The sequence below is a fragment of the Gorilla gorilla genome, chromosome 8, assembly GCF_029281585.2.
Source record: "Gorilla gorilla gorilla isolate KB3781 chromosome 8, NHGRI_mGorGor1-v2.1_pri, whole genome shotgun sequence".
NCBI classification, from domain to species: Eukaryota; Metazoa; Chordata; class Mammalia; order Primates; family Hominidae; genus Gorilla; species Gorilla gorilla.
The window spans coordinates 132,800,363-132,826,679 of NC_073232.2; the positions used below are offsets into that span (position 1 = coordinate 132,800,363).

At 43.8% G+C, this 26,317-nt stretch overlaps 1 protein-coding gene across 5 annotated transcripts in view; it reads left to right on the forward strand.

Moving 5' to 3' along the window:
- Positions 1-26,317, forward strand: part of PLPP4 (phospholipid phosphatase 4) — a 131,761-nt gene that overhangs the window by 43,871 nt on the left and 61,573 nt on the right. The window contains exons 2-5 of one of the 5 annotated variants that reach the window (XM_031015263.3): positions 2,466-2,574; positions 12,557-12,647; positions 17,478-17,541; positions 19,620-19,744. In XM_031015263.3, the coding sequence (XP_030871123.1) occupies positions 2,466-2,574; positions 12,557-12,647; positions 17,478-17,541; positions 19,620-19,744 (389 nt within the window). Of the gene's footprint in view, positions 1-2,465; positions 2,575-12,556; positions 12,648-17,477; positions 17,542-19,619; positions 19,745-26,317 lie in introns of those variants that run through there. The other 4 variants (XM_055353236.2, XM_055353237.2, XM_031015265.3 and 1 more) reach the window with 4 other exon arrangements.

The following is a 26,317-nucleotide window of genomic DNA, read 5'->3' on the forward strand; positions in this document are numbered from 1 at the left end:
AATCAAACAAAGCCTGAAAACTGTCTAGTAAAAATATGCAGCTTTAGGCTAGAGTAAAATGATAATAGTAATACAATTGTAGTTTTTGTTTCTCTTCTGTCAGGCCCTACATATATATTTCATTGTTTAACTTTCATTCCAACTCTGTAAGGTGTGTCTGTTTTAGAGATGAAGAAACTGAGGCTCAGAAAATGTTAAATGACTCATGATGTGCCACATAGCCAGAGCTGGGATTTGAACGCTGCTGGACCTGACTCTAGAGCCTGTCCTGCAGTGGCTGGAAGAGTTGTTAATGAGAAGAGTTAAATTACAGGATGTCCTGTCCTTGGATCCAAGGGTTTGGGACCCTTAGGTATCATTTAGTTCAATGCTGGGGACTCCTGGCCCATCAGGGCCACCTAGGGGAGTGTTTTAAAATCCACATTACCAGACAATGTTCACTTGGAGTCTTAGGTCTATGGTAGGGTGTTTTCTAGAAGGTTCTGACCCTTCTCAAATTGAAGTCTCTGATTTAGCTCAGCCTCCCCCATTGCAGAGGCCCTGGGTGGGGAAGCAGCTTGCTCCACAGCATGGAGCAGCTCAGTTGGTGAGCTGGGGCAGAGAGCAGAGGGGCAGAGAGCAGCTGGAGCAGAGACCAGGGCAGAGAGCTGATGCCCAGAGAGGGTGCTCCTCCATGCTGCTCTAGAGGAATTTTGGAGGGCTGATAGCAGAAGTGACTTGCACCCCAGTGAGGGGATGCAATAGGGATTCTGTAATAGAAGTGCTCCAGATTTAGGGCTGGTGAAGGGTTGACTGGGTTCTGTGATGATGGCACTGCAGGAGTCCATTCAGTCACCTGGCAAATAGCTACAAGCGATGCCTGTGTACCAGGCAGAGGCGCTGGGGGCCCAGTGCTGAGCAGAACAGTCATGGGTACCACTGCTTTTTGAAATTACATAAATACACAGACTTTTAGGACTTAAAACCTCACAGTTAGGGGAGGCAGGGAGAGAAGGGGGAAGAGAAGGAGGGAGGGAGAGACAGGGAGAGAGACACAGCAGATGGGTGGATTTTAGGTCTCTTAGATATGCAATAGAATTGAGAGTCAGGCTGATCAAAGTGAGAATAGTTTCAGTGTCACCTGTTCAAAGTCCCACATAGATGTTAACTTCTGTGGTCTCTGAGTGCCTACAGTGGCCCAGCAGTGCTACTGGGCTCTGGAGTGGCTCCTGCCCTCCAGAGTGACACTCTACAGTGACAGCCCTGGAGTGGCTCCTGCCCTCACACCCTCACAGGGGAGCTGAAGCTGCAAATAGCACATGCTCATACAACATCCCAAATCTGGGATAGAAACTGGGGCTGTGGGACTCCTGATTCTGTCTGGAGACTGGGACGGCTTTAGGGTGACCAACTGTCCTGGTTTGCTCAAGACTGAGGGGTTTCCTGGGATATAGGACTTTTGGTGCTAAAACTGGAAAAGTTATGGACAAACCAAGACTGCTGGCCACCTTAGAGGGTTTCCTAGGAGAAGCTCAGCTTTCTCCTCCTCTCCCGCTCCCCTGCACTCCTCATCTTGGATCGTGGAACTCCTTTTCCCAGAAGCCCAAACCAGAAGCCTAGGAATCAGCTTCAGCCACTCCTGCCCACAGGTTCTCCATGCCATCCATTTCCTCTCCAATCTGCTAGTCTCTCTTGTAGGGACAGCTGCCGCAACCCCAGCACCTCCCACTTTGCCTTCTCTTCTCTCCTCTGAGTCCCATCCTCACCATGGCCAGGGCTGCCATTTTGAATTGGAATTCCCATTCCATGCTCCTCTGCCAAACCTCTCCTTGGCTCAAAATCAAAGTCCTCTAGCCTGGCACTCACAGCCCCAAATGACTTGGCTTCTTTTGCCCTCTCCAACTGCATCTGAAGTGGTGCTGAACTTAGTTCCTCAGGTAAAGATTGGCTGGAGAGCTGGGAGGTGGCCTGATGGCTGAGATCTGAAAAAGCAAACCCCTGAATCTCTGCCCCTTTCTTCCCCCCAGTTTTTCTCTTGGCAGTGACTGCTTTTCATTGACCAACCGATGAAGACAGCACACGGGCAGCTGTGCCAGTTACTCCCTCCCTTATGTTCCACCTCAAACCCATTTTGTTTTCAAGAGACCATGCTGCTGCCCTGGCCTTGCCCTATTCTGACTTCAGTTTCCAGTTTACTTTGGAACCCCAAGTCCTTGGAGTCTTTGTACACACAAAGCTACTCCCTTATGCATGGAATTGGTCCTTGCTGGCAGGTGGTGATGGAAGAGTCTGCAAAGTCTCAGTGATTCTTTCAGTCCTTCCCAAGCCTTTGAACCAGCTGAGAACTGACAGCAGGGCCTGTCTCTTTCCCCTTCCCCAGCAGGCTGGATTCCCACCCTGCGGGTGCATAGAAGGGGGGCCTCCTTGGGAACTTCCCGCAGCAACAGAACGCTCAACCTTCATGTACTTTTCTTTTTATGTTTCAGTTTTACAGAGTTTTTGGATCCATTCCAGAGAGTCATCCAGCCAGAAGAGATCTGGCTCTATAAAAATCCTTTGGTGCAATCAGATAACATACCTACCCGCCTCATGTTTGTAAGTACCATGATTTCATTCCTTATTTGACTGCTCTCTCAAAGATGAACCAAATGGGTTTTCATCTTTGTTTTTCTAACCCTGAAGACAGTGGGTGGCCTGAGAGAAAGAGAAGGTGAGCAGCCCATCAAATTAAAATCCAGTTCCATGTCATGATAAGAACTGCTTGGTCATGTGAGAAGTAGTCTGTTAGAAATGCTCATTCCCTGGTACCACAAAGAAATAGCACTCAAACATAAATTTAATTCTCTCAGCAAGGCCATTTTTACTTTCTGCAGAAAGGGTGCTCATCGTAGATGGAACAATGGCGGGAACATGCTTGAACAAAGGAGGGAGGCAATTTTTATCCCTTATGCAGCTTGTCCCTGCTACTGTGTCCCGTCTCCATTGGCTGGAGCCGGACCTCACAGTCTAAACTAATACCCGATTGGCTAACAGCTGAAAACTTTCTTAAATAGGTAAAGGCAAGGGAGAACAAAGGAAAGGAGGAAGTTGCTTATCAAAGATTTAAAGAAGCAATAACATTTCCAAATAAGGAAGGGGCATAAGCTATAAGCTAAGATTTGCCTTGGCCTGTCTAGACATGCCTGAGTAAGCCAAAGCAACTAACTGGACTAAAGTGTAAGAACTAACAGTTGATAGGAGGCTTTAGAGTAAGAAGCTATTATTCCTAGTGCCTATTTTATTTTTAAACTAAGACGAGCTTTGAAGAGGAACTTTTCTACTTTCTACAAGTCATTGCCCAATATTGTGGAATGAGAAAGGACTTGTTTGTCTGGGCTATGCTGAGTTACAGTAAAGGAAGACTAGAAGCTAGTGATGAGAATTTTTTGTCCCCTCTCTTTTTAGGATAAGCCTTGATTCTGCCAAATGAAGGTACCCAGATAGCTCTGTTTAAACCTCTTTTCTGGTTTTAGCTGGTCAGTTGTTGGCCACTAATAAGACTACCCTGTGCTTCAACCTCTTGAGAGTGTCTTGTGTCTCTCTCCTTCTAGAATAAATGGGCAAGCACCCATAGAGCTGGTGAATATATTGAGATAAATTTTACCTCTCCCACCCCCAATGCCACATGGCAATTGCCACATGGCAGTTGTAACCTTTTACATTTCACTGCCTATATGCCAGGCTTTTTGCAGAGAGCTTAAGAAATAGTGGTCTAATTTAATTCCACTCAGCATCCCAGTGAGGAAGATGTCATTACTGTCCACATTTCACAGATGCAAAACTGCATTCCAAGAGAGATGAGGGAACTTGCCCGATGTCACACAGCTAGTGAGCACAGCACCAGGTTCTAGTGGCCAGCTCTTGGAGCTCAGCTCTCAGCCAAGAGGCTGCCCTGAGGGTTGGGGGCAGAGTGTCTGGGACTCCTTGCTGATGCTAATGAAGCCCTGGAGAATTGGAGGATTACCATCAAACCTTTCTAGAACAGAGGAAATATTTAAGCTCCTCTTTGTTATGGAACGATAATGTCACTTTTGGATGGGCAGCCTCCCAGCAGTTTGAAGGTTATTCCTGTTGACCTGCCATGGTGTCTTGTGCCTCTCTGGGAACTGTTCCAGAAACTTCATAGACACACCGGGAACATTTTTGTATTTTGAAAGAAATCCCTCTGATTTTACAGAGGAAATTTTGTTAATTAGTGATGATTGGAAAGATCTGTGTTTTTGCAAACTCTTGGAAATGCCCATAATGCCAGCGAGCATTAAAGTATTATTTTAATTGCTTCTTAATAATTACTTTTCTACTGGAAAGTAAACTGGATTTTTATAAATCTTAGGGAAATTGACAAATTAGGGTGGTTGTGAGTAGGGAATTACTAACACATGACTACTAAAATCAGGCTTTTTTCATTTCTGCTGTAACTCAAATATTCTATAAATCCTAGAAATAAAGGAAGCAGTGTATGTGTAATGAGTTTACTCAATGGCTTTAATAGGGAGAAGCTTCTATTTATCAGTTACTCCTATTTTTCATAACATTTTACATTTCATGTGTTGTAAAAACACAATTTGGAGATGAATGTTCATATGGGATGTTGTGAGAAATCTGTGGCTGTGTCCTAGATTTATGAACAATGGATTGTTTTGAAGTCTAGATACAAATGCCACAAATATTCTGGCTACAGACGTAAATACGATGGAGCAATTTGCATGCTGGCGGTGGTAGAAATTAGTCAGTAGAGGGCTTATTCAGTGCTGGGGTTCTCAGAGAACAGAAGGATATTCAGCTACACATACTGATTCATACCCTCTATTCTAATGAAATAAGTTCAACCTTTTATTTCATTAATAGCAGTTGATGAATTTCATTCATTTGGTCACACGATTTAGTACAATTCCATAATAACACAAGGAAAGCAGTAGATACATTTATAATACCTATAACACAAAGATGAAAAATATTTTGTCACCCCATAAAAAAGATTTGTTCTCCTGGGTTTTAAGAATTTAATATAAGGCATTATATTATTTTGGTCTTTTAAAGCCTTCAGATGTTAGTAGAAGAATTGGTAATAGAACATCCATTTTCACTGATGTATAAAATGGCTTGATTTTCTTTGAAAGCTCACATTTTTTTATTTACTACATAAAAAAAATCCTGGGGTCTCCTTTAATTTTGGTTGGAATGTTTTAATCTAAAGATGAACTTTCTAACTTTCTTACCAAGGTGTTTTTTAAAGGCAGCTGGCATTGACTTGGATTTTTTTTTATTGGATAATTAATGCTTCTAGAGTCATGTGTGTGCAAGTTAGAGGAGCCAATTCGGCAAATGTAACAAGAAAATTAACAGAATGATGGCTAGGGGATTAAGTGCAGAGTAAATGGTAATAATGTCACCGGAAGCCTCCTAACTTGCACTTTCGCTGTCTGTGGCACCATTAGCTCAGGTGATGTCTGTCACTCTGAACGTTGGGTGTAGTTGGAACTGTTTGATTCTAAGAGCTTGTTTCCCTTGACAACCCAGTGTTCCTGTTGACCAGAGAGACTGGCTGAGAATTCTTTTCAGATGCACTCAAAAGTCTTGCTTAACATTTCTGGGATATGCCCAAGGCCTTTGTGGAAGGCTGTTTCCTCATTCAAAAGAGGTACCTGCTGAGTGTGAGAGGTTTATCAGAATATTTTTTAAAACCTACTTTTTGTGTAGGACAACTTAATCGGTATTAGTTGTTGCTTTTTGGTACACTTTTTGTTGTCTATAGTAGTTGTGTCTTTGTACATTCAGGGGACATTTTCAGGGAGCCTGCTGTGGGTAAAGAAAACCATAGGGGCTATAGGGAATGAGAAGTCCAATGAGACTTGGGAGGTACCCTCAGGGACCTTCCAGGATCCCTGGTACATTAGGATGGTACTCTAATAAAAAATGGAATCTGAAAAGGGCCAGAGGAGAGGCTCAGGTAAACTTCTAGGGAAGTTCTTCATCATCGTCATCATCATCATCATCATTATCATCATCATCATCTACAACAGTAAACATTTCTTGAATTCAGGGGCTGTGCTTATCACTTTATAAAGAACATCTCAGTTAATCTTCAGAATCCTTTGAGGTCAGCACTTTTGTTAATCTCATGTCAGTGGAGAAAACAAAACTGAGGAAATTATACAGCTTGTCCGAGATTATACAACTGTCAGTGGCTGAACCAGGATCTGAGCACTGGCTGTGAGTGCAAACTCTCACTTGGAGGCACTCCGCTGTGATGCTTCCTTGGTGATTGGTTAGGTGGAGAGGCGTGTAAAGGCAGAGAAATGGACAGTGAGCCTGTGTGGGTCCTGTCAATAGGAGTTTGTTTGGAGTATCTATGCATAAGGGCTAAGAAAGGGGGCAGGGGTAGAGCTAGACTGCGGGTAGCTTTGAATTGGTTAATTACAAGCTAATTCAGTGGGTGGTTATGAAACACTTGCCATGAGGAAAGATGAATAAGATATGGTTTCTAGTCTAGGGAGGGGCACAGACATGAACACAAGGTGAACAGTTCAGCATCACTAAAAAGCCTTGAGGAATAGGTAAGACAAAGTAAGAAGTTTAAGGAATGATAGGTTTTGCAAATTTTTTCCTTGGCTTCCAAAAGAAATCCACCCAAGGCCTATTCTTTGCCCTCTTCTCTTTTTGCTTCGACCGTGATATGTCCAGAAGATTTATTCTCTTAGACTATTACTGATAGATACTGTGTTGATTTGATACCAGGGTTTTCTATTCTGGGATAGGATGCTTCTAAGGGAGGCAGAAATAAAGTCAGTTTGGGGAGGAAGAAGGAAGAAAAAGAGACAAGGCTGGATCATGATAGACAATTTAATTTTTAGGCTCTTTTTAAGAGTCTTAGACAGCTCTTTTATCTGTGATGGGATGTAATTGTTTACCCAGAGCAGGGCCTTTTCCAAGTGTCTGAGTGTCTTAAAGTTGTCTTTATAATCACCCTGCAGCACACCTTTCTGTCAAAAGCCAGAAATGAAGGCACTTTGGGCCCATTGTTTTGTTTTGTCTGATGTGAATGAACCCCAGTGACAAGCTCCTCTCTGGCTAACACCCTCGCATCGAGGCTGCTCTGGCTTCAATCCCTTCTGGTTGTTAGAAGTCCTTGGCATCCTCATGCCCTCCCCCATCAAACACACTGCTTCACATTTTGTGGTTTCCCAGAAGCACCCCGGCAGTATGGTGCATGGTGCCTTACATCAGCAGATGGGGATGACTCACCTTCTGGGTGCAGCACTGGCCAGGGATTGACGCCCCTTCCTGTGTTGATTCATGGGTGGATGCTCCATAACTTAGTTTGTCGTTTAGGGTATGGTCAGGGTGCCTGGGAGAGTTAGGCTCCCTCTTCTCTCCCCAAACTCCTCCTGCTACTCAAAGGTGCACACTACTTAGATCTAAGGGTGCAGGGGGCTTGAATTGAAAATGCATCAATCCTATGTGTCTGGTGACAAGATCCTGATACCCTTTTAACAGTCTTTTCCAGAAAATAATGAAATACTAGTCAACAACCAGCATTTGCCGGATGCTAGCTCTCTGTTGGATCCTGTTGGTGGGCAGTTGGTGTGGGCTCCACAGTGGCCTACAAGGGGTCAACTCCCAGCTTTGCCATTCACTAGCTGTGCAAATTTGGGAGATCACCTCCCCTCTTAGCACCTTACTTTCTTTATCTGTGAAAGGTGTCTTTAAGAACATGTCCCATCAAGCTCTAGAGAGCATCAGATGGGGGTGACAGACCTTTGGCACTTCACTTAGTGTGTGGCACCTAATCAGCATTCCATAACTATTAGTGAATTGAAATCCTGCCAATAATACTTGCCATGGATATTATTATCATCATACCCATTATAGATAAGGAAACAGAATCAAAGAGGTTACATGACTTGCTCAAGGACAAAGAACGGATAAATGTCAGGAGCTAGGGCTGAACTCACCTCTCCTCAATCTGAGTCCATTCCGCACATTTTTTTTTTTTTGTACAGAGCTCTGGCTTCCCGGCCTGTGGAATACATACAAAACTAGCCACATTCCAGATCCTGCTTAATGATACATACACTATCTCTTTATGTGGGCACTGTGCAGTACAATTAGTAACTTTAAAGATGGTGTTCAATATATAATCTCTGCCAGCCTCAGTTTCCCCATCTGTAAACTAAAGCTTTTGGGCTAAGGGAATCACCGAGATTCAGGACTCCAACCCAGGAGCATGGCAACCCAGTCTGGGAGTCTTGGTCCCACTAGCTGTGTGCATTTGTGTGTTCACTCATCTCTCTGAGTTTTAGTTTGATTATTTGTACAATGGGAATAATATTTTCCATAGCAGAGTAGTTAGAAGATTGGAAAGTGTGAGGAAAGTCCTTAACACATAGTAGGTGCTTAAGATATGACAGCTGTCCCTGAAATTTCTATGACTTATCTATGACCTGGAAACAAGCCTCCTTACCTTTCTTTTTTAACTTGGAAAAAAAGCATGCACTATGTTTTATTTAATATTTACTTTCTAGGGTAGGAACTGCTCTAACATTGTGGTCAAAAAGTGCAGAGCCTAATTTAGATGGTCTGGGTGCAACTCCTCATTTTACCACTTGATTAGTTGTGTGACTTCCAGCAGGTTGCTGAACCTCTCTGTGCTTTATTTTCCTATGCATTAAGTAAGAAGCCTTTTCCACGTAGGATTGCTGTGAGAAGTGAATGAGTTAATTTGCATGGGGTGCCTAGAATAGACCATAGTCCTTAGTAAGTTCTCAGTACACGTTAGCCTTTGTTATTCTAACCTAGGTATGTACATTCAGCAGCCCCATACTCATAACAAGTGAGCAGAACTCAAGTCCAAGAAGGGTTCAATATGTTCTCTGAATCCTGCAGCAGTGTTTGGCTGGAATTCTTTGTTTTCTCTCAGGTCTCAGTTAATAAGCTCTGACCACTCCCCATCTTCCTACCCTGGGCTTATCTTAGGATTTCCTAGGATTTGATTCTTTTAAAATTAGCCATGGAAACATTAACAGAAGAGAAAACAATACCAAGGGAGACTTTGCTTGCTCATGTTTTTCCTCCACCTCTGCCCATGTGTGGAAGTACAAGGGAGCATCCCCACCTTACGTCCCTCTGTCCATCTTCATCTGCTCCCCTGGCTCGGGCAGCAGAACTGCAGCTACCAATGGCCTTTGTCCAAAGAGTGGAATGCTTATGCACTGGTTTCAAATCAATCTGCTTTGCTGAGTGAAAGTGAGATGGTGGGGTGCTTACTCGCTTCATTCCTCCTTTACCCAGTTCAGAGGTGTTTTGCCCCAGGAGGAAGTTGTTTTCCTAATGTGTTGGCTTCTGAAGTTCACCTCTTAATTCCAACTTTCATTTAAAAATGTTTGTTTACAAGGGGGTGAATGATACATGTAACTATGTCTCTATCCATCCTGATTCACGGACTGTGCTGCCCAAGGATATGGCAGATACATTTCCAGGAGAAGAATGAGACACCAGGTCCCATTGCTTTTAGGATGAGAGGAGGAAACAAGCTACATCTTGCAATCACACAGACACCTCTGCTGCAGCAACTCTGGGGTGGGAACCATGGCATTTTGAAGGCTGCATTCCCTTGCCTGGGAAGCCCTTGATGTGGGGAGCCTTGGGCCCTCCTAGGTGCTTAGCATTGGCTCAAGAGCAGTTGATAGTGGTCCTAGAAAAGATACCAATATGCATCTACCTAGGAAATTTGCAGCATGAGTTAAATTAAGTCCAGCCTTGTCAGGGAAGTGGGGGTGAGGGTCCAATTAGGAACAGGCAAGTTGAGGCAGGGAGCAGTTCTAAAGGAGACCGCTGGGCCATCAGGCCATGAGCTTGGAGTCATTGGGCAGCTCTAATGAATTCTTCAGCCTGCACACCTGGCCTTGATCCTGAGCGCCTCCCACCTGGCACCCACATCTCCTATGTGGGCAGTGACTTTCTGCTCTGGAATTTCCTTTGGAAGCCTCACTGGGAAAGTCGTCCCAACTCATACTTTTTTCTGGGGTTTCATTGTTGCCTAACCTTAGATTATACCAGCTGGGATTGCCTTGAAATGTTTCCTTCAAAACCATGTTGTTCTCCTATGTAAACACTGACTTGGTAGTATCATTACTGGGTCATCCACTATTTAGTGAGTTGCTTTCTCCTATTTGGGAGCACATTGCCTGGTCTGTATGCAGTGCTTAAAGGGACAGAAAACAGGAAGGTAAGCTGGTAGCCTTCATGTTTGGATTTGGAGAAACAAGGACTTCTTTGACCTTGACCATAACATTGGACTTTAGTAAGTGGTGCTTCAATTCTTGTTCTTTAAGGACTAAATGCATGAGACAAAAGTCTAAGGCATAATTCTCAATCATCAGCGTCAGTACCATTTGAGATATTGTTAAAAATGTACATTTCCAGGCCAGGTGCGGTGGCTCACGCCTGTAATCCCAGCACTTTGGGAGGCCGAGGTGGCAGATCGTGAGGTCAGGAGATAGGGACCATCCTGGCTAACACGGTGAAACCCCATCTCTACTAAAAAAGTACAAAAACTTAGCTGGGCGTGGTGGCGGGCGCCTGTAGTCCCAGCTATTTGGGAGGCTGAGGCAGGAGAATGGTGTGAACCCAGGAGGCAGAGCTTGCAGTGAGCCAAGATTGCACCACTGCACTCCAGCCTGGGTGACAGAGTGAGACTCTGTCTCAAAAAAAAAAAAAAAAAATATATATATATATATACATTTCCAGACCAGCTGTATAAGCATGTTTGAGGAAATCAGTACTTTAACAAGCCGTGTGGTTATTTAGGTGTGAGAGCTGCCCAATAATTTATGGCACAGACTTACTGGACCTCTTAACTCAGGAGTGTTGCCCTTCTGAATAGCCCCCAGGGGAATCCTCTGCTTTCTCTGTAGCAGTTCTGAATCTCCTCTAGTGCATCTGCCCTTTAGCACCTGAATACCCTCCATGGTGGCAAGACTTGCTTATTTGACTTTTAAACAGTCCAAGTCATTCAGGGCCACAGCTGAATCATCAAACTGGTTACTACCACTTCTGGTCAGAAAGAAATGGTAGCAGGTAAGGAGAGGGCTTTTTTCATGTCTCATACAAATGGCCTCTGAAGACAGTTCCCAAAGAGGAGTCCCCGAGATAATTTGAGCTCTAGCAGTCTGGTTGTAGTCAGGGTGTGGAGCATCTAAGCCTGCATTCATTTGGTTGAATTCTGTTTTTCTAAAAGAAGAGCTCTTGGCCAACATGGTGAGACCCCATCTCTGCTAAAAATACAAAAAGTAGCTGGGCGTGGTGGTGTGCACCTGTAGTCCCAGCTACTCAGGAGGCTGAGGCAGGAGAATTGCTTGAACCCGGGAGGTGGAGGTTGCAGTGAGCGGAGATCACTCCACTGCACTCCAGCCTGGTGACAGAGTGAGACTCTATCTAAAAAAATAAAAAATACATTTAAAAAAGCAGAGCATATTCCAGCCATGCCTTAGTTCCATCAGGAAACCCCTCTCCAAAAAGTGATGTCTTACTAGAGCAGAGAGAGAGATTTCCAGAATTATGAACACTATTGGTCAACAGTTACACCCCAGCCCTCCCACCACTGACTGCTAGGCCAATTCTGGATTTGTGAGATGTTCAGTCTCTTCTGATATTGTTGTCCTGAGATGTTATAGTCATGAAGAAGCAACAAAAAATGCCTTTTATATGGTTGGTGGAAGGTAAACAATTTACTAATTATGGAAAGCTGGAATAAAGACTCAATGTGGGAATGGAAACCTTTTCCCCAAATCCTAGCCTCGCCCCTCTCCAGTTGATTGTTCCCAGGCACATCACCTAGTCCTCAAGCCTGGAGGAGGCAGTCACAGTGTTATCATGAGGATGTAAGAGGCTCCTGGACTTGATGGTACCACCAGTACCATGGTTTCCACCTCACAGTAGGTTTTGTAATGAGTGTTGGCTGCATCTGAATCCCACCAGTTTAACTCATTAAGTCTGAGTTGAGCATCTATGTGGAGGAAAGGGGATAGAGGAAGGAAAAGGAGAGTCTTTATACAAACGGACTAAACTCTGGTTTGCAGAAGAGATAAATATTCAACAAAAGAACACCAAAAGAAAATGAATTGATTGACTCTAAGTGAGTCTCAAATGCACTCGTGTTTCCAGAGAGATAGGAGTTGGAGGCCAAGGGTTCTTCACCCTTCCACAGAGGAGAGCATGAGGGGAATTACTGGCAGACATGATTCATCGTAATTATAGACTATTCTTTTCCATTTAAAAAGTCACTGCTTTAAACATGGCTCTCAGCAATTACAAATCAATTATAACCTACAATCAGATCTTCCATTTTTAAAGTCTGTGTAGTCTCTAAACACAGACATACATCATCCTTTTTTTTTGTTTGTTTGTTTGAGGTCAGGAGTTCAGTAAGATTATTCAACCAGGGAGTCTAAATGAAACTAACGGGAACTAATTATCAATCAGCCCTTCTGATAGCAAACTGATGTCCTCATAAGGGATTGTTTGTTATTTCTTCCAGGCAATTTCTTTCCTCACACCCCTGGCTGTTATTTGTGTGGTGAAAATTATCCGGCGAACAGACAAGACTGAAATTAAGGAAGCCTTCTTAGGTAGAGTATTCACAGTTCCTGCTTTAGGGAATGGGGCTGACCTTAATTAGATGATCACATTTAAGAAATCTCAGTTACACCCAACTGATTTTTTTCTTTTGGTCAAATTAAGCTGGGGAGGAACAAGATAAGATAAAGATAAACTTTAAGCCCAAAGAAGAGCCAATGTGCGGTCCTAAATGAAGGATGTTCAGACACCGCCCACTGTCGCTGTCCGTTGTGCTGAATGCTCGTAACACCCCGTACACACCAGAGAGCTGTGCTGCTCAGGCGCAGACTCCGGGTAGCTCTTGGCAGTAAGGCAAAGTAAATCTAAAACTTTGTTGCCTCCAACTGTCCACTCTCACATTTTTGTCTAATAGACCCACATTATGGGCAATTCAGAAATCAACCACAGACTCCTCGACCAAACACTGTTGGCTAGAAGCAATAATAGGCAAATGCGAGTGTAAAATAAAATAGATATTACAAACAAGCTCTATAACTCATCTTAAGTTTGAAGATATTTTGGTAGTTAAGTGTTCATTATTATGTGAAGAGTGCTATGATCTTTGTCATTGATTATAACATCATTGTTATAAAGTCTTCCCAAGCCGAGCCATGTCTGCATGCGACAAGAGTTTGACATTTCAGGATTAAATGCGTTTTTCTGGTCTTCATGATAATCAAATCCTGAGTAAATGACAGCATTAAGAGTTAGACAAAACGACTTGGCTTGTTTAGCAAACAAAATAAATTAACCTGTAGCCAGGGTTTCAGCTTTTTGACCGTGAGAAAAACCAAATCAGGTTGATTTTTTCTTTTTTTGACACGTCACCTGAAAGTTACCCAAATCCTCAGCCCAAATTTTGTTTTTGGTGTGTTATATGGACTTACCATTCAATGTGATAGTAAGTCTGGAAAATGAGAGCCTTCACTTAGGGGTATGTTTGTTAATTATTGGGCTTTGGGGAAATGAAAATGTAGCAAAATATGATCCTCCCTTTTCCATGGTAAGGGAGTGAGTGTGAGAGCTGCATCTAGGGAGTGTGGGACAAGCAGCAGCTCCTGCCCTAAAGCAGCACAGAGAACGCTTCCTATATAACCAGGCTCCTGTTAGGCCTTATCTACTTGAAAGGAACAGAATCCCTCTCAAATTAGCTCAAATAAATTAGGGGTTTAATTACAGGGCTCTGATAAGCAATCTCACAGACATCCAAGAAAAAGGGGGAAAAGTTCAGAGGCACCTCACAGGGACTGGAATGGGGAGCTGGGCCATCAGGAGGGGAGACCTCCCTCTTGGCTCATGACCACTGCAATGTGCCTTCCTCTTCTCCTCACACTCCCAGCCTGATTCCTCCGCCTCAACTTTGTTTCTGCTGCCCCATGTCTGGTTTATGTGAGGCTTGGGCTTGCAGTGGTGGTGATTTCTGCCACAAATCTGTCTGCCTGTTCAACTTCGGTGCCCACCCACCAAGCTTCACTGTGTTTCTTGGTCCAGACTTCCTAGACAGAGTCTCTGGCTCAGCTCATTTCTCCAGCCTGGACACAAAAGCCATGAGTCCCTGGCCAGCCTGTCAATGCCCTCCCTCAGGTCAGGTGTGTACCGCAGGCTGCCCTTGTGTGGCTTGGACTTTTGGTCACAGGTTTCAGTCTCCTCAGCTGAGGTGGAAAAAGGTCACATTCTCCAAGGATTCAGATAGGTGTGCCTCCACACATGGCTTGAGTGGCCGGGCAGTGTTTGGATGGATATCACCATAGTCTCCAAAAAGTGCTGTTGGGAGCCCCCTCAGTTCATTTGGAAATCCCTTTAGTTCATTCTTTATTCTAGTGGCTCCCCTGGCATGGAGTCTCAAGATAAGTGACTGTGGGTGAGAACTGTCTTTCATGGTTATGGTTCTCACTGACGGCTGGCTTTTGGAGTGGGCTGCTGTCACAGCAGTAAGTAGCTCACAGTTGCCTTCTCCAGACTTTTCATTCTCAGCTAAATCTCCCTTAGGGTGACATTTCAAAATTGAACATCATACTCTGTCTCCTATACGTTAACAGAGAAGGTGGAATTATTGGATGTTCTGTTTGCCTAAATAAATGAGAGCCTGCCATATAAAAATGATGAACAGCCTCCCATTGTGTGTAGAGGTTTTTTTTTCAATCACTATTTTTAGGAAGCCTTGGAAGTAGCGGGTGGGAGTGGGTGATCTTTAGAAGCCAAGGACAGAAAACAGGGTGTAGATTTTCCAGTGTTGTCTGGAATTCAGGACTCTATCGACCAGGAGGTTTAGTTCTCAGCATGCTTCTTTACTCAGATGTCTTCAGCAGACTTTAACCCAGGCTTCCAAACCCGGATCCCAAGTGCTTCCCTCATCTCCAGGTAAACAGTGGCCATGTTTGTGCATCTGGCATTGGATGAGAGGAGTGAGGTTTGCCCCATGCAGCATTGGGCTTTTAGGAATTCAGGCTGCAGAACAGTCAGGTCTGTATAATAGAGAACCCTCTTATAAAAGCACGATAGTGCTGAATTTCCTACAACAACAAAAGTAACAACAAAAGCCCTCTAATCTCCTGGAATGCTTATAACCAGTAGCGTCCTGAGTACAGGCTGCTTACAAGCCGACTCACGGGACATGTTGCTTTGAGATTTTTTATCAGACACAGTATGGTTTGTCTTTTTGACTCTTCTCTGAAACCCACAGTGCTGTGGGATGCTGTAAAAAGAGAACAGCCCTTATGAATCAGACCCACTGGGTTATTGCTAATGAACAAGTATTCCTGATGGGGGCCATTTATTTTCCTGTTTGTCCAGCCTTTCATGGGTCTGATCCCAGCACAGCCTTCTCTCTGGTATCAATGAGGGGCTCCTGCAATGATCCCCAGAGGGTTGTGCTATTCCAGTAAAAATATTAAGCAGTTTGGGTTCCTTCTAGAATGCTGAAATGACCTCCATGTTAAATATCATCACCAGCTTCCTACCTTTCTGTTTCCTTCAGGTGTTTGGATTAGACAGGAAAGTTGCCAACTGTAGGTGGTTATATCATATCCATACATTTTCCAGCTCAGCTATTTCAGACTTTTTAAAGAACAGTTCTGTGCTGCGATAAGCCCACCAGGCTCAGAGGCTGGGGAAGTGATCCATGTGGCTGTGTATGAAGTTCACCAAGATTTACGTGGGGCGATAGGGAATTGGCTAGGGATGCTTGTTCCCAGAGAGGCCATGCTAGGACCAGGATGATAATGAGTTCAGCCCCACTGGGAAAACACAGCAGTGAGCGTGGCAGGCCAGCCCGAACAGAGAAAAGACCACAGTAATTTTGCGGCAATCTCACAACCTGTTAATTATCAGGGTTTGTGGAGAGAATATGGCAAAGATATCCCAGAGAATTTGCTCTCCCCTCTTGGAGACAGGCCTCTCCACAGTGCTCTGAGCTTGCCAGAGAGAAGGGAAGCTGGCATTTGAGGAAGGAAGGATCTGTGTGTTCAGAATGCAATCAGTGGATCTTTCCAAGTTCCCTCATATTCAGTTCCAATTTCTGCACCCCCATTGCATGCTCAGTGTTTTAATGGCAGTGCTGTGCGGCTGATTCACACTCTGCCCTCCAAGTCTGTGGCCTGTCCCTCCTTTCTGCCACACTCAGATATGGCCAGTTGCCCCCATCTCACACTTAGGTGATTTGTTTCCCTTTGACAAAGATGTTCATTTGAATGTGTCCCTCCCATTCTCTCTGCTTCGGACAACTTGTTAAAAGCAGGTGGGTTGTGTTCCCATCTCTGTGGCTTGTACTCTTAGTGACCATGTTGGCCATTCCACAGTACTTTCTGCTCATAGAACAACACGTTTGTCTCTCTCGATGGGCCGTGAATTGCCCTAGGCAGCTCCTTCCCGAAAATGCCCCCATTCACTGCTATATTCTTATATAAATCTCAGCTAGTATTGAACAGTTAATATTTGCCAAAGGGAAATGGTAGCTCACATGCTTTATTATTCAACAAAGCAGTGGATGGGGCATCAATAGGTTTGTATTGCTTCTGTGAGGCATTTGACCTTCTATCACATTGATGGTGATGACTCTGCCTTTTACGCACTCTCGATAAACCACAGGAGAGAAGTACAAGATTTTGCAGTGAAAGCTCTGTGACTCATGTTACCTGCCGCCTTTGGGACAATCTGTACTGCATCTGGCAAAGTCTTCCCAAACTGTTTGGAGAAAGTCCCTGTGCTCTGTATGGTTAAATAATGTATCCCAGAAGTTCTTGCTGTTTTAGATGGCAAAAAGCACCGCCTGGGCAGACCTTCTCCAAAGCCAGTGAGGCTTTTGGACTCTGCACCTTTGCAGAAACAGTGATTTGTTTGATAACAAATGGACAGCTGTCGGCCGGTGATGGGTCAATAATGAGATAATTGCTGAGTGGGAATGTCCTTTTCTGCAGTAGGATTCCAGCAGCTGCTCTGATTAGAATTATGTCTGAGAAGGTTGCCAGGAGGAAATAAAAAAAGTTATGTTTCTTGCTACCAGTAAAAGAAATTCTACATGCTGTGGTATTAAATCTGTTCATATCAGGCCAGAAAATGATAGATAAGCTCTTCTGTGATTGTGAAAATTTCAGTCAAGGAGGAGAGATAAATTTCATGTCACAGGGGCCTAGAATTTTATGAGTCACTCTCCAAAGTCCTGGCATAATTATATTTTGCTCTCTAGCAACCCAAACGTATCTCTGTTTTCAAAGTATTCGTTCATATTTCTCTGGTCATTAAATAGTATTATAATGTAACAGTGATGATGATGATAATGATGATGATTATTTTGATTTAAGAGCCAGCTTGCTATTTTTCTGTCTGTTGGTTTTGTTTTGTAGCGGTGTCCTTGGCTCTTGCTTTGAATGGAGTCTGCACAAACACTATTAAATTAATAGTGGGAAGGTAAGTTCCAAGAAGAATGAAATGGTGACTTAGACTATCAAGGTCATCTATATAGGAAGCTGGGCCAGAGGACACTGCATGGGACAGATTTGAGCTCATCTAGTTCTCCCTTAAATTGTTGTCCTTCTGAGCTTTCCATCCTTAGCACAGATCTTTCCTTTGAATTACAAACTCACTATTTTAGAAAGCAGATCACTAGCAAGGAAGTGCCCACTGACCGCACTTTCTTGTGGGACAAAGCTTACTGCTGGCGTTTTCAGATTCTTCCCCTGCCAGCCCAGGGCCTCCCCTGACACCCACTCACTTGTCAGTTTTGGCCTCTAATAAATAAGTAGGATTACTTACTTATCATTCTCTTCAGGATGAGACATATGGATTGGCATTTGAGCCTTGGCTTATGGCATATTTCTCTTACTGCCCCTGAGAAATGATTTCTGTTTTCCATGTATCTTTCCTTCTCTTCTGACTGCTCTGGTGAAGAGCTGGTCTCTACAGACATGAGCAGTCAAAACATCTGAATTTAAGACCTAACTAACTCTAGCTGGCTGTTGGCCTGGGACACACTAGATTCCCTCTCAGAATGTTAGTATTTATTTTGTCTACTGGATGCAGGCCAGGGACTGAGGGGGCAGGAGATAGATAAAAATCAGGCAGTACATGGCCTGTTGCTGCTGTGTTCCCTTAACTTTGTGTGCCCTGACCAGTGCTTACTCTCAGGCCTCGCCCCTCTGAGGTTCTGGTGCATTAGGTGGACATCCATACTTGGAGAAACACTGGCTGAGTACCAGAGAGACAGTACCCCAGCTGTTCTGGTAGACTGCTTAGGCCCTACTGGAGTTGCAGAGCTGAAGGACCAGTGATCAGGACTGTGACCTGGAGTGCTCAGAAAGCAGGCGCTGTGTTTCCAACATTAGCTAAGCTTCACCCGTGGTACGTGCTCAGTGAATATTAGTTGAGTATGAATGTGAGGTGATAGGCCATCACCCACCTGTGTGAGGACCCTCATTCGAGTGAGGCAGTAAAGCATGGGGTGAAGTGTGTCAGCATGAAGATCCAGGCGCTGGTGTTCAAAGCTTGTCCTTGCCACTTACGGGATGTGTGTGACCTTGAGCAATGAAGAGCCTTCATTTTTGCACCTGTAAAATACAGACAGCTCCAGGCGCTGCCTCAGGGTTCTCCTAAGGATTATATGGCACAGCGGGTGTGTGGAGCTTAGCACTGTGACTGAAGCCCAGTAAGCACTCAGGACTTCCTGCAGCTGTGATTGCTGCAGGAGGCTCGACTTCAGGCCCAGGGCCACCCCTATGTGCCTCTAGAGATCTCTTTCCCATGTCCTAGACCAGAGAGGCCAACCTGGGGCACTGTGTCTTCTGCATCATGGAGCTGAGTGTTCAAGGTCTCTCAGTGAGGCCAGGTGAGGCCTGCCATTTCAGGAAGGGCAAGTGGCCACCCAAATTCAGGATATACGGACACGAGGAGCCTGGAGTCTTGGATCCCAGAGGCAACCTCTGAAATAGATCAAGCAGTAGAGTGGTAGATTAATAGGATTACTTATTTATCGTTCTCTTCAGGATGAGACCTATGGGTTGGCATTTGAGCAATCCATGCCAATATCCAACAATAGAGCAGTAGATCAAGACAGGAAGTAACTTCTAGTCCACAGATGGCATGAAGCCTTCCTTTTCACACCTATCAAACAAGGAACTTGGGCCAGAGGACACTGCTTAGGTGCCTCCTGTAAGTCATGTCACTCTATCCTCAGGACCTCAGCTTTGGGTCAGTATTGATTTCCCCCTTCTACAGATGTGGAAACTGAAGCTGGGGGAGACCAAGTGACCTTCCCAAGGTCATAAAGTGAGTAAGTGGTACATGGGAGCGCCAACTCAGATTTCTCTGACACCAAAACCTGAGCTTTTTCCCAAACGGCTGTGTCTAGAGTATTCTGTGAGGAGCTCCAGTGTTGACAGCCAAGGGGGCTGAGGAAAGAGCTGGGGGCAGTGGGGAGTTGGGGGGGTCAGCTTGGGGTCATTTGTGATGGCAGCATTTTATATTGAAAATGTCCATGGTGTCTTTTGTAGACCTCGCCCCGATTTCTTTTACCGCTGCTTTCCAGATGGAGTGATGAACTCGGAAATGCATTGCACAGGTGACCCCGATCTGGTGTCCGAGGGCCGCAAAAGCTTCCCCAGCATCCATTCCTCCTGTAAGTTCATGGCTGGGATTCTCTTAATGCCCCCAGTCATGTTTCCTGCTCACTGTCTTTGGGAATTTAGGTGCAGAGAAAAGCACTGGTACAGGAATGTTAAGTGCAGTTCATATGGCGTTTGACTTAGAAACAAGATTATTCAACAGGAAGTAATATGCCCAGGATGAGGCTCTGGAGCTTATAAAACATTGCATGTGTTGCTTTCATGAGCTTGGCAGAGCATAACATGTGATACTTTACCCCTGCACAGTACGATTTAGGACAAGGGAATTCTCTACGCTCCCTGGGACCCTCCATTGTTTAGGTCATTGTTCTCTCTAGTTTACTTCTTCAATTCAGGTGTTGCGTGTGTGTGTACACAAATATATAGCACATATGTATACATATATACATATACATACATATGTTACATGTATATACATATACGTTCCCCCATGCCTCCAGTTTATAGTCTGACTATAGATGTGTGAACACCTTAAAACAAAGACTTAATATTGTGAATCAGAAGCCATGCAATGTAGCTGAAAAGGAGACAGGTCTTTGAAGTCTAACAAACCCTGGCTCTGCCAGGTATTAGCTCTGTGACTTCACCTCCCTGTGCCTCAGTTCCTGCTGTGTAACATGGGAATAAGAATGCCTCCATTATTGGTTGGAATGAGGATTAAAATAAGTGGTGATGATCGCTCACATTTCTGGAGCAGCAGCTATGCCAAAATGGCAACATAAATTATCTTATTTAATCCATGCAGTATATGTAAAGCGCTTAGTATTGTGACTTTCAGTAAACAGTAGTTATCTACATGATTATTGATTATCAGAGCTGAAGTTTCCTGAGCATTCTGGCTTGTGCCATCATCCATTCATCAGTTCATATTGCATGGGGGATGCAAAGATAAATAAGATGCAGCTTGTGTCCTGGGGAGTGCTCAGGTAGTGACAGATGGTGTATTTAAGTTGATGATTCCTGGGATAATTGGAGAACTGTGGTCACAGGTGACCATCTTGAATAGGACAGGCTCTTCTCGTGATGCCAAGTCCTTAATTGTCCCACGAGTCTGATTATTATTTACCTTTAGCAAGCCTGCTATTTTAGTTTCTTTTTTCCCTAAATACCCGAGACACATCCTACTAATGGCTGAATCAAGAAATAACTGAACGCTGTTTCCTGGGGAGTGGCTGTTGAACATGTTGCTCAGAGCTGTTGAAGCCTAGGGCCTGTCAACGAGACATTAGCTGGGAGCAGACACTCTAAATGAATCACCGTCAACTTGCACAACAACCTACCAGGTGGGGGATTGTCCCAGTTTTACACATAAGGTCACTGAGGATCAGGCAGGCTTGGTAACTTGTCTAAGGACACCAGCTCTGACAGGAATAGCTGTAGGTACCAGCTGGAGGAATTCCTGCTGTCTTGGGACTTTCAATGATCAAATACAACAAAACATTTACAGTCCATGTTTATTTAAGTAAATAACGAATTTTCTTCTCTAGTTTGTTGGAAACTGTGATGAGTTGAGTAGTTGCCTCCAAACAGATACGTTTAAGTCCCAGCCCCTGGAACGTGTGAGTGTGAACCTTATTTGGAAAAAGTGTCTTGGTTGATAATAATATGACATTGTAGACTAGAAATTTGCTAAGACAGTAGATTTCAGGTGCTGTCATCACAAAAAATAAAGTAACCATGTGATGAGATGGATATGGTAACTTGTTTGACTGTCGTAATCCTTTTGCTATGTATATTTTTATTTGAAATAATGAACGCTGTTTTACGTGCCAAAAAAGAAAAAGGAAAAGTAAAAGGATCTTGGCAGATGCAATTAAGTTCAGATCTCGAGATGAGATCATTCTGGATTTAGGGTGAGCCCTAAGCCCAGTGGTAGGTGTCCTTATAAAAGAAAGGATCGGCCAGGTGCAGTGGCTCACGCCTGTAATCCCAACACTTTGGGAGCCCAAGGCGGGCGGATCACGAGTTCAGGAGATGAAGACCATCCTGGCCAACATGGTGAAACCCCATCTCTACTAAAAACACACACACAAAAATTAGCTGGGGTTGGTGGTGCATGCCTGTAATCCCAGCTACTCAGGAGGCTGAGGCAGGAAAACAGCTTGAACCAGGGAGTCAGAGGTTACAGTGACCTAAGATTGTGCCAGTGCACTCCAGCCTGGCAACAGAGTGAGACTCCATCTCAAGAAAAGAAAAAAAAAAGCTCAAAATTCTTGTAGGCTCTAGCCATTCCTGTGACTTAAGGCAGAACACCCATTTGGAGTTGCTTCCTCTCTAAACATGTTTTTTTCCTCTAGGCAGTCCCATTTTAAGTGAGCACCTGTTTTGGAGGCCTTGTAGTTACCAGCTGGAGGAATTCCTGCTGTATTGATTTTTTGTCTCCTTGTTGCCAGGGAGTCCCATGCTGGCATTGTTTAGAGGTACCTGGAATAGTATTCACCTGGGATCAGCTCCCATCTGCTCTCCATCTCTCTCCTGGTAGGGTCACTCAAGTTCTCTTAGATTTTTTCTCCCTTTGTTCTCTTCTCCTTTTCTTCTCTTCCTTCTTTCATTCCTCCCTTCTCCCTCCTGTCACTTTCTGTCCTCCCAAAGACTTGGTGCTGAATCTTAAGGGGCTTCAGAAATTAAAAGCACCTAAGAAGTGAAATTCTAAGGAATACCTTAATACGGGCTTCCAGAATGGTTGGTAGGGGACTGTAGCACAATTTACTGTCTACTGTTGCATTTGAACTTGGGAACGAAATAGCTGTCATGTGAATATCTCAAGCTGTCAGACTACTGGACCTCAGAGGTTAGAAGCTGGACCCCAAAAAGATGTCGATTTTAGATGCACACCCTCCCCTCCAACCAGCAGGAAGCATTTTCCGACATGGCTGGCTTTCGGCTGCCTTGTCAAATGGGTGGCTGACATCTGATCTGTGCTAGACAAGCTTTTTGACAGAGGCAATTATATCCCTTGCTTATGATGCTGCTTAAAATGTTACCCATTTTTACTACCTGGCAGACATGGAATTCTACCCAGTCTGTAGGCTTTGATGATGGTATTTTCATTTATTTTCTCCTTTTTTTAAATGACAGGTTAGTGATTGTCTTGAAGGGAGTGCCATATCCACTTAGAAAAACCACCGGTGCTGCTTTCTGGATTTCTTAGTAGCTAATAAGAAGCCTAATAGTTGATGTGACTGCTCCTCAGAGGGGGTGACCTAAGTGGACTCCCATTTTGATATAAACACTCTTTTCTTTCCTTAAAAAATCAATTTCATAGGCTGGACTTGAGTGACTGGGCAGGGGAGTTCTGGACTGAGGGATCTCCTAAGACTAATTCTCCATGCTAGGTAGACATGGGTTTTGCTTCTGCTGTGTTTGCAGATAATTGGCGGCTGGAATGAAGTCCAGGTCCTCATATCGTCCTTAGAACAGTTGGTTTTCTTTGAACTTAAGAACAAACATTGATTTCTTTTGGAAACAAAGGATCTTGTTCTTAATCTACCATAAGCAGCCAAACAACGCTTGTCTGAAGGGCTTTTGTGTCAAACTCTCAGCAAACAGCATTTCCCCATGGCAGCGTTTTTATGGGGCTTGCTCTGTAAGGCAGCCTAAGCCACCCTTGATTGGAAAAGCAGAGACCACAATTTCAAAGAGCAAGTGATTTTCATCCAACCTAAAAGAAGCTTAGGCTTTAAAGTGGAGAAAGGCAGTGTACCTTCCCATAGTGCTTAAAGCAGCGATATTCTGAAAAGAGAATTTTTCTCTCAGAGCATAATCCCGATTTTTTATTGAGTACTGATTCAACTTCCAGAGAGAGGATAGATATAAGAGAGAAAAATAGAAAAAACAAATTATTAATGCTAAGTCGAGGTATTAAGAAACTTCTTTCCTGTGAAAATGGTGGGAATAAATAAAGCAATACTCTCGTCCAGGTGTCAGCGAATGACAGCATGTGGACCAAGTCCAGTGGCTGCTAGCTTTTGTAGGTAGAGTTTTACAGGAACACAGAGATGCCTGTTCATTTCCATGTTGTCTATGGCCTCTTTCACTTTACAATGGCCATGTTGAGGAGTTGCAGAAGAGAAACATGGCCCACAAAACTGAAAATATTTATTATCTGGCCCTTTACAGAGAAAATTTACTAACCTTGCAGTCGCCCATGCTCCAAACAGATAGTGTTAAAAAGCTTTACTAAAGCAAGACCAGTGCACTCAAATTGTGCACATGAATGTTTCAATTTTAAACATTTTAAAACTCTATTACAGTATAAAAAGGGGCAGTTGTTGCTTGTGGAATACATTTTTTAAAAGACAGAGAAAGCCTAAAAGGTATGCCTGGCTGATGAAGATTCAACAGATGCTTCTTGAGTTCTTTCCGTTAGGTATGTACCAGGATGAGCCCTTGGGGAGAGTACAGGGTGATCAGACATGGCCCACGTTTTCCTCCAGGATGAAGGCAAACACTAAGTGGTTGAACACCACACTCTGGGATTGGGGAGCTGAGAATTCCAATCAGGGGACAGGGAAAGCCTCCAGGGAGGAAAAGCCCTTTATCTTGTAGTTTCCCATAAATGAGTACATACAAGTTACATGTTTTGAGATGTTTACTATTCTTTAGCTGCATGTAGAATTCTAGGAGGAAAATCATTTCCATGCAGGATTCCAGTTCACACTGTGCTTGAGAAGTCTGACTGCATTCCTTTCCTTTGCTTTGTTTTTCTTTCTTTCTTTGGAACCTTTTATGGTCCTTTCTCTGTGTCTCACCATCTAAAGTCCACAATGATGTACCTTACTGGGATTTGTTTTTGGTATTTATCGTTCTGCTAACTCTGTAGGTCTTTTTAATCTGGAACTTCGTGTGCCTCACCTTTGTATTCCCCGTTTCTTCTCCTTGGAACTGTATTAGGCAGATGTTGAGTCTCCTGGACTGATCTTTTTAGTATCTCTTCTTTCCTACTGTCTATCTCTTTGTCTTTTTTGTTCATCCATCAGGGAGACTTTAAAATTTTTATCTACTAAAGGTTCTATAGAATTTTTATTATGATTTTTATATTTTTAATTTCCAAGAGCTCTTTCTTGAACTCTGATTAGAAAAATCATTAACATCCTTTTTTTGTCTTTTCATGGATACATCACCCCTTACCCCGCTTTGTTTGCAGGTTTCATGTGTGCCCTGCCTTCCCTTTATTTGTGTGTTTTTGTATCTAGCTTTCCTTAAATATCTGATACCTTTGCTGTATGTTGTTATTTAAGGTTGAATCATAAAGCTAATTGGGCAGGGCTTGTTAATTGGGCTTCACTGAGGGTGACTGGTGTGAGCTGGGTTTTCATTGGTTGACCTCCAGTGTTAGCGTCTGGCCTTTACTTTGAGGCTGTTTGATTCCCTAGAGGAGGCTCTTCATACTCCTGCCTGGTGTATGTGAACCTGGCATTCTGGAAGCTGTGCAGAAGGGCGTAGGTGCTCACAGGTCAGTTCTTAGTCTTTCACATCATCTCCCTATTTTCCATCTGTTTGTTCAGGCATGCCCTCTACTCATCTGTTTTTCCAAAACCAGAACCTCAGATAGTTAAAACTTCTGTCTTCCTCAAAAGTTGGAAAGGGGATGGTTTCCTGGCTTTGAAGGAGGGGTGGAAACCTGGAGAGTTTAGCTTCTCTTTATCGGCACTTTCCACCTATTTGCCTGTTTCTAGCCCCATAGTTCACCCCCTGCCTTCTGCAGTACCTGATGCCTTTAGTTTCAAAGCTTTGCAGGGCCCTGCCTGGTGAATGGGCTGCCTCTCATCAGCACCACCCTCTGCAGGTGTGTAGATTGATCTGTCTTCAGCTCTGCAAGTCAGTATCTACTTTGCCACCTGCTTCCCATCTTCATAGAGTGGTGTGGTGTTCAGGTGCTCCTAGATGGAATGTGTGTTCTTGTTTGTATCAGTGAGGGCTCTCTGGAGAAACAAAACCAGTAGGATGTCTGTCTGTCTGTCTACCTGTCTATTTGTCTGTCTGCCTATCTATCAATCAATCATCAGTCATGTATCTATCTTAGCAATCAATCAATTGATTGATTTATTTTAGGGAATTGGTTCATGAAATTGTAGTGGCTGGCAAGTCTGAAATCTATAGGGCAGGGTGGCAGGCTGGAAATTCAGGTAAGAATTGATGTTACATTGTTGACCCCCCAAATATGCAGACCAGCAGGCTGGAACTCAGATAGGATTTCTACGCTGCAGTCTTGAGGTAGAACTCCTTCTTATATGGGAAACCTCAATCTTTACTCTTAAGGCCTTCAACTGATTGGATGAGGCCCCTCACATTATATAAAGGGTAATAAATAATACCCTCCATAATTTCTTACTTAAAGTCAATTGATTGCAAACGTTCCTCACTGCTAAAAATACCTTTACAGTAACATCTAGGCTGGTGTGTGTTTAACTGAACAACTGGCCACCATAGTCTAGCCAAGTTGACACATAAGGTTACCGATCACACTGTTTTTCCTTTCTTCCTGCATCATTTTAAAGTCACAGATACCATCGTGATGGTCTAATGCATTCGTTGTAGAGGAATCTTTTTTTAGAGAGTTCTTG